This window comes from Bombyx mori, chromosome 11 (genome assembly GCF_030269925.1).
Source record: "Bombyx mori chromosome 11, ASM3026992v2".
Classification (NCBI taxonomy): domain Eukaryota; kingdom Metazoa; phylum Arthropoda; class Insecta; order Lepidoptera; family Bombycidae; genus Bombyx; species Bombyx mori.
This window is the reverse complement of record NC_085117.1, coordinates 3,336,737-3,345,842: the sequence shown is the minus strand read 5'-3', so window position 1 is coordinate 3,345,842 and position 9,106 is coordinate 3,336,737. Positions and strand designations below refer to the sequence as shown.

Below are 9,106 nucleotides of genomic sequence, written 5' to 3'. Positions count from 1 at the left end.
AAATGTCTCACGTCTCATATTCGACGTAACACAGTAACTGATGTACTCACCTACCGCGCCCTTGGACCGCAACGCAGAGCACAAGTATCGCCACGCGTACAATCATGTTGTAAGTGCTTTTAATTAGCTACATGTGTGACCTTTTATATGTAGTTCGTATCTAATTGAGGCAGGGATGTATTCAGAAAGTGTTTCGAGGTCCGTGTTATGTTTTTATTTATTTAATTTTACTTTATAACTCTACTAGCTGTACCCGTTCGCTTCGTTGGGCATTTAAAATTAACATTATTATTTCTCACCCCCACAAAGATTCTCTACATTAACGCCCCCGCAACTTGTGTAGGGAGTTCAATACTCATATAAATATTAGCCTATCCATTAAGTACATGTATTTTCTACATGGATACCAAGTTTCAAGTCAATCGAATGCATGGTTCAGTAGTTATAACGAAACATCCGTAAAAACCACTAGATTTACATATTAGTATAGATATAGATGAGTGGGGATTGCACTTCAAAAATCGCGGCATGGCTAAGCCTCCCACGTTTCGGACCGACCTAATGAAAGTCGCGGGTATCCGCTGGATGAAGAGGACCGCTCCCTGTGGCGAGCCTCGGGTGCAGCCTGTGTCCAGACGCCTGTAGGGTGACGAGGAGACACACTCCGTAAGCACCTCACCTTACAATTGCATTTGTGTTCCGTCTCCAGAAAAAGAAAAACATTATCTTCGGATTCTAATGAAAGTAGGATTGGTAAGAACGGAACGTATGAAAAGAGTGTGGAACGGAGCGTTAAGATATAAGTGAGAGAACACGGAAAGAAAGGGAAAAGCGAATGACAGACAGAGGAACAGAGAAAAAGGAAGATGGCGAAGACGGTTAAAAAGCAAGGCGTAATAAAAGTGTTCATAATTTTTTTATCTATATATTAATACGTGAAGGAAAAACTTTGTATCCCCTTTTACGAAAATTGCGCGGACGGAGGAGTATGAAATTTCCCACACTTATAGAGGATATAGAGAAGGAGTGCAGAAAGTTAATATTAAAAAAAAATATGCATTAAAAATACATTAAATCAATAAAAAAAACATTACACACACTACCATGTGTTTGACGCACACACGCATGCATACTATTTATTTATTGTCAAACTTTTGTTCCTGACCTCTGGTCAAATTGAGAATAGATTAAATATTGTTTGTCTTTATTAATATTTTTCTATAGTGTAGTGTTGACGAAATTTGTGATTATAGAAGTATAGTTATATAGTAAGTAGATTATAGAAGTATAGATTATAAAGATAGTCTTTGAAAATAGAATCATAATAGTATACAAACTTACAATTTCAATTAATTATAGTCGAATTTCGACTACTGCGGGCCACTAGTTATTATTATAACAGAAGATTTTGGAACAGTAAATTTTATTTTATGCGCTGCGATCCCTATTCTACATAAATGAACTGTAATTTCTGCAATTTCTTCATTCCCGATCCTGTGGAAAGAATGGAAAGCAGTCGACGTCGCCCCAAACACGTCATCTCGGATCCTCCCGATCCACTAACGGTGCTTTTAGGTACCTCAAACACCGGTCATCGTTCTCGTCGAACACGTCGCTTGCGACGAAGGGCTCGACGAGTAAATTAACTCTCAGACACAGCCCACTGAGTTTCTCGCCGGATCTTCTCAGTGGGTCGCGTTTCCGATCCGGTGGTAGATTCTGCGAAGCACGGCTCTTGCTAGGGTTAGTGTTAGCAACGTCGTCAGGTTTGAGCCCCGTGAGATCACCTACTAGTTAAGGTTACGCTGGAATAGCCTCTCAAGGCTACCAGCTTAGACAGGAAAAAAAAAATGCAATTTCTTCGCTTCGACAATTCCGCGGTCACCCCCCTAACTGCCCCAGGTTTTAAAGAGGGCGAGAGTGAAGGGGAGTCGATTATTAGGTAGACCTCTATCGTCTTAGACCCGACCTTTACATTGGCCACCGAGCCCCGCATATCCCACGCGCCCCCCCAGCGGGGACGTCGTAAGCATGCTCGACCCCCAACCCAAAAAAAAATTATATGTGTGGTGTCGTGGGACACCACATAGGAACGAAGTCCCTTATTATAAAATATTAATTTTAAGTTTTATTCGAGGTATAAAGAAAATAAAACTGGAGGTTTCGCAACAACCCACGGTCATTCGGTAACGGGCGAACTTATTGTGGTACACTTCATTCACGGTTGTTTGCATAAGAATTGGTGTATTGCGCAAACGAACGCTCTGAGATCGTGGTCGATGAATGATAAAAAATATATGTTATTTTTTGTACGTAAGTCGTACACTGTGTGCATTACTAATAAAAATCTTACGTTACGGACGATTTTTCCCGCTTAGTGTACCGCCCTCCGCTTCGTCCCATAAGGAACTTCGTTCCAAAAACCGCAATCTCCTATTGTTTACGACCTTGATTGAACTATCGTGATTCTCGAATTGATCTTAGAAAACAATTTTATCGTTACATTACGGTAAATGTTTAATTGACATTTTGAACTTTTATCAATTACAAGTATGTCTTGAGGCTAAGACCATGTCAACGAGAGATCGGGCTTGTAGTTCGATTATTCAAGGGCCGTGTTCATTCTTCACGGAAATGACTAGAGGCTCAGCCTTTGAATTCCCATATCTTAATAATAACTAGAGGTCCCGCAGTAGTCGAAATTAGACTATAATTAACTGGAATTGCAAGTTTGTACACTATTATGATTGTATTTTATACTTCTATAATCACAAATTTCGCCAAGACTACACTATAAAAAATATTAACAAAGACAAACCATATTCTATTCTCAATTTGACAACAGACGTCAAGAACAAAAGTTTGACAATAAATAAAATAGTATGCACGCGTGTGTGCGTCAAATACATGGTATGTAGTGTGTGTAATGTTTTCTTTATTGATTTAATGTATCTTTTATGCATTATTTTGTGGAAAATTTCATACTCCTCCGTCCGCGCAATTTTCGTAAAAAGGGATACAAAGTTTTTGCTTCACGTATTAATATAGGTATAGATAACTGGGAATAAATCATGCACGGTGATCCGACCTCCAATTTAGGATTCCCTGTGTTATGGGTACTAGAGAATGACATACACACTTATATACGTTTAAATATACTAGTGCTCGCCCGGTAGTCGAAATTCGACTTTAATAAATTTAAATTATAAGTTTGTACACTGTTATGATTCTATTTGTCAAAGACTATTCTATAATTACAGATTTCGCCAAGACTACACTTTAGACAAACAATATTTATTTATTCTCGATTTGACCACAGAATTTAAGCAATAAGAAAAGTTTGACAATAAACAAATAGTATGCATGCGTTTGTGTGTGACAAATACGTGGTGGTGTGTGTAATGTTTATTTTTATTGATTTAATGTATTTTTCATGCATAATTTAAAAAAAAATCAATATTCTGCACTCTCTGCATATTCTCTACAAGTGTGAAAATTTTCATACTCCTCCGTCCGCGCAATTTTCGTAAAAAAAGGCTACAAAGTTTTTGCTTAAGTACGTATTAATATATAGATAAAGTATAAACACGCAGACTAAAAGCAAACACACCTGTGTGCTTAGTGCGAGTTTTTTAACGTTCTCGATAGCGTAAAAGTTAACTCATATTTGTATGGAATGGGATCGTTTGCCTACGTTTGCCGCTAGGGGCGCTGTTCCAACTGCATACAAAATTGAGTTAACTTTTACGCTATCGAGAACGTTAAGAAACTCGCACTAAGCACACTGTTCATCACATGAATGTTTGCCCGATGCGGGAATCGAATTCACCACCCACGGCGCTAACTACGGCATCACCGAGTCAAGAAAGCCAGAAAGAGACAAATATAACCTACACATAGATACATACCACGCTGGTTCTGGCCCAGCGGGGTATTCCGTAGGGTAACCCACTCTAACCGGCGCCATCTAGGCGGGCTTCGGACAGTCTGCCGACCGAGAGGGCTGGTGATCGTGGCGCCGACGACCGCCAGTCCGGCGTCCCGAGTGGGAGGTTGATGGGAGAGATGTGCTCCGCACTAAACGCTTCACTTTCCCCCCTTTGCCTTGTCATGAGTTCTGTCTCATGCGAGGTTTGGACGTTGGTTGTTGAGCGACAGGAGGTTTTAGTCAGTTCGACTCTGACATACCCCGCCCGGTATCCCCGGAAAAGGGCGGAGGTCTGGCGATTTCCTCCTGACCAAAAAAAAAAAAACACATTGATACATACAGACACAATGTATTACGTCATCAAAGTAATATTTTCAATTTTCATTTAGCCATGTACTCATAAAAACCGATTCCAAATTAATATTTGATTTAAAAAAAAAACTCTCATTGCGAATCGATACAAGATTTTCACTAATTTCTTCATTAATTAATTTAATCACAAATTGTTTCACGAAAATATGTGTCTAAATCGACCGTGACCTGTAGCTGAGTATACATTTGTAAATATCTTATCATATGCCATAGACGTATGCACCAATAGAACTGACGGTATTTTTAATACCCTTTTATTAGCTTCAAACGTATGTATGTTAGTATGTATGTTTGTAACGGGATCATTGAACATGATTTTGACCCCCTTCAAAACGTCGGATTAACTCGAAATTTGGTATACTTATTAAGGACCGATGACAATTCAATATTAAAAAAAAATTTAAAAAATTGAAATTCAACTAAAAAAATGAAAAATAAATCATAGTTTAAAAAAAACTAACAAAATACAGTTTTATAAAAAATCCAACTAAAAAATAGAAAATAAATTTTGATAAATGTAAATTTGTTTGCATTGCTAATTTACAAAAACAATATATCTTACTATAATCCCATTACCCGAATGTGGCGTACCTATAACGAACTGGCAAGGTCGTCACCTGAGTTAGATATTTTTACTTGTAATTTGGTTACGTTTAGAAAAATGTTCAAGGGCATCCTCCCCTCATTAATAGGTAGGTTAATGTAATTGTTTAATGTATTATATTGTGAATATTTTTTTTTCCTTGCATTATTCGTTGATTAGTTTTTGTTATTGTGTTGTTTTGTCATAATTGTAAGGAACATTGTTATACAAATTCAGCACTATATGTCTTGTTTTGTCGTGCGCACATAACTTATGTTGCAAGCCAGATTTTGTTTCTTTTTATTTGTGTTTTTTATGTATCTTTAGCTTGTGATGTGTATTGTGAGCCTAATAAAAAATAATAATAATAATAATTAAAAAAAAATTAAAATTAGTGCAAGGAAAAATGATTTTATTGTAAAAAAAGGCGTGGGGTGCATGGTAACAGTAGTTATAAATATATTATGAACAGATAGGAGTAGAAGGGTTATTTTGATAATATCCTGAAAAGCACCCCACACTTTTTTACAGTAAAATCATTTTTTCTTACACTATTTTTAATTCAAATTTATTAAAATTTTGTTTTCTATTTTTTTGTTGGATTTTCTATAAAAGCGTATTTTTTTAGTTTTTTTAAACTATTATTTATTTTTCATTTTTTAGTGAAATTTCAATTTTTACAATTTTTTTTTTAATACTGAATCTTTTTCGGTCCTTAATAAGTATGCCAAATTTCAAGTTAATCCGACGTTTAGAAGGGGGTCAAAATCATGTTCAAAGATTCCGTTACATACTAACATACACACGTCTGAAGCTAATAAAAGCGTATTAAAAAAAGACTCCCATTGTGAATCGATACAAGATTTTCACTAATTTCTTCATTAATTAATTTAATCACAAATTGTTTCAAGAAAATATGTGTTTAAATCGACCGTGACCTGTAGCTGAGTGTACATTTGTAAATATCTTATCATATGCCATAGACGTACGCATCAACTGGAACTGACGATATTTTTATAACGATCTTTTTGGTTTTGAGATAAAATATATTAGATATTAGCCCGTGTCACTGATCCTACCTAATACTATATTATTTAAAAAAAAAAAACGTCAATCCGTGGCTTCATTTCGACGTGAAAGGAGGACAAACAAACACATATCCACATTTATATACTTTTTTTCCCTACTTATTCGCTGGTAGCCTAAGAATAAGACGTCCGGTACATTCATATGTAGCGATGCATCGGTTTTCGAATCCCGCAGGCGGGTACCTATTTTTCTTATGAAATACGTACCTAGGCGGCACTGAAAATTTCGGGAATTAACGAAGTGACACAACATTACTATTTAAAAATGTATTTATTGCTTTTCGAAGTTATCTCCGCGAAATTTGACACATTTTTCCATACGATGAAACCAATCATTGAAGCAACCATTCCATTCGGAAGTTGGGGTCTCCAAAATGGCCGTTTTGTAGGCGTCCACAGCTTCTTCAGGTGATGAAAATCTCTGTCCACGCAATTTATTCTTTATTTTAGGGAAAGTATAGAAATCATTAGGGCTTAGGTCGGGGCTGTACGGCGGATAGTCTAATAATTCTATGTTTTCTTGCTCTAAAAACTCTTTTGTTCTGTGCGCGGTGTGAGAACTCGCATTGTCGTGATGGAGGATGATGCAGTTCTCTTTACGGAGTTCATAAACGACCTGTGGCAAACAAATGCTAGCATACCATTCTGCATTAACCGTTCTTTGTCCCTCAAGAGGAACAGTCGTAACATGGCCGGTTTTGGAGACAAACGTGGCCACCATTTTTTTTTGCAACACTCCGTGAACGAACAATTTTTGTTGGCTTTAACTCATTTTCGAACACCCAAGCTCGTGACTGGTTTTTTGTTTCGGGTTCGTACGCGTATATCCAAGATTCGTCACCTGATACAATGTTGTATACAGCATTTGAGGATCCTGCGTGGAATCTTTCGAGAGTTCTGACGACCAAGTAACGCGAGCCGCTTTTTGCTCTTCACAGAGCGAATGCGGTATCCATCGGGAAAACAACTTTTTTACACCTAATTGTTCATGCAAGATTATTTGTATTTGACTCATGCCAATGTCTAAAGTTGCCTGAATTTCGCGGTATGTCACATGTCGATCTTCCTCAATCAGCTTACGCACAGCATCAACGTTTTGGGTGACTGCAGTTTTTGGACGACCTTGACGGGGATCATCACTGAGCTTGACACGTCCACGTTGAAACTCAGCAAACCAGCGATAAATTGTGGTTTTGGATGGGGCTTCATCACCAAATGCAGAAATCATCCGGTCAACACACTGTTTTTGTGTTAAACCACTTCGAAAGTCATAATAAATCATCGCTCTTGAATTTTCTCGAGTCAATTCCATTTTCTCAACGACTAAACAAGTTTGACAAAACCTCGTGACAAGACCGAGAATCTTTTTTTAAATAAATAAATGGTATTCGATTTTTAAAACCAAGGAGTTTTCAATTAAAAAGATTTTAATATGAGAGGAACAGTGGAAATATTCCATTCCCGATACTTTTAGTGCAGCCCTCGTACCTGACAAATGTTCACGATTGACTTCCATTATGAAGGAATAACATCGTGTAGTAAAAATCAAATCCCCAAAATTATAATTTGCGTAATTACGGGTGGTAGGATGTCTCGTGAATCCGCGCGGGTAGGTACCACTGCCCTGCCCATTTCTGCCGTGAAGTAGTAATGCGTTTCGGTTTGAAGAGTGACGCAGCCGTGATAACTATAATGAGGACCTAGAACTCATATCTCAAGGTGGGGAGCTCGTCCACTCATCTATGCAATAAAAAAAGCCTAAGAGGCATTCCAGCTCCGCCCGGAAGGAGTTAATATATCATTAATATACTGTAGTATGGATTGTGTAATCTATATAGATACGCATGGTGTAATATATTATTAATTAATTTATCTTTATGCACTTACCAAGGCTCGTCTCAGCCCCACTCCGTGGTCGACTTGGAAACAAATTTCCACGTGTGGTTTTTCTGTACATGATATATACAACAACAAAAAAATACGTAGAAAAATCTACAATTTACCTTATGATCTATTGTCTAAAATTAAATACAAAACAACTATTTGATAATAAACATATATTTATTTAATTTATACACATACGTCCAACATCAGACGATTCGTAGTTAATTTGGTAAGATTGAGAGCTCGGGCACACAAAAACATTCATACAACCAACTAAAACGTCTTCAATAACTACCTATAGTTTGTAAAATACAAGTCGATCCGTGAGACAGAATCGATATTTAAATTGTGTTCGAGAAAAATCGATTTTCGAAACTAGTCCAAGCGTTGTAGATATCGCTATACCAACCGTCAGATGTATCAAGCTACATTTTACAAACTATAACCAGGTAAATTGTTAGTAGAAGTCGGATGAATCAGACAACCGAATAAGCATCTTATATAACTATTGTTTATAAAAAACAGCTTGATCCGTGGGACATTCGGCAGAATCGATATTTAAATTGTGTTCGAGAAAAATCGATTTTCGAAAGTAGTTCAAATGTCAGATGTATCAAGCTATATGTTACAAACTATACGGAGGTACATTCTTAATTCATTACGAGCGTCGCCAGCGTCGAGGCTGACCACGTCTGACGTCATAAGTTGTTTTGCGCTCTTACAATTATTATTCATATATCGGTCTTTTATACTTAGTCAGTCTTTAATTTAATTCAGATATTACAGCTATACTATAGGATTGTTATGTTATTGTTGTATGATTGCCTATGTGTCGACAAATGCAGATCATGATTTACGAGCTATCAATTTTATCAGAATCAAATAATTATCATTTTCTAACAAACATACATTATTTACAAAATCACCTAATAGACGTGGGTCGATATGAGGATACAAACCCGCAAAAATTATCCCCACCCCGGTTTGAAAGGTGGGGCAGTCGTTGTACTATAGAGCCGAGACTTAAAACTCGTGTCTCTTGTTGACGTCCATGGGCTCCGGTGACCTCTTCACCACGCTGCGTGATCGTCCACTCGTCTTGAGCAATTGAAAAAATCAAACACTGACTGAATTGAAAATTATTTCCAGTTCTCTCACGACTCTTCTAGAAGGTATCTTCGGAATATGACCACCAACTAAGGAGGGTAGATGTAAGGAGCGTCATCTTGTATAAGCTACAGAAACAGCGCT

At 37.2% G+C, this 9,106-nt stretch overlaps 1 protein-coding gene across 4 annotated transcripts in view; it reads right to left on the bottom strand.

Annotated features, from left to right (window-relative positions):
* Positions 1-9,106, bottom strand: part of LOC101745648 (uncharacterized) — a 52,878-nt gene that overhangs the window by 31,379 nt on the left and 12,393 nt on the right. Inside the window, exon 1 of one of the 4 annotated variants that reach the window (XM_038014186.2) lies at positions 51-936. The exons of 1 other annotated variant lie outside the window; for it this stretch is intronic. In XM_038014186.2, coding sequence (XP_037870114.1) covers positions 51-106 — 56 coding nt within the window. In that variant the 5' untranslated portion in view covers positions 107-936. Of the gene's footprint in view, positions 1-50; positions 937-9,106 lie in introns of those variants that run through there. 2 more of the 4 variants (XM_038014184.2, XM_038014183.2) reach the window with 2 other exon arrangements.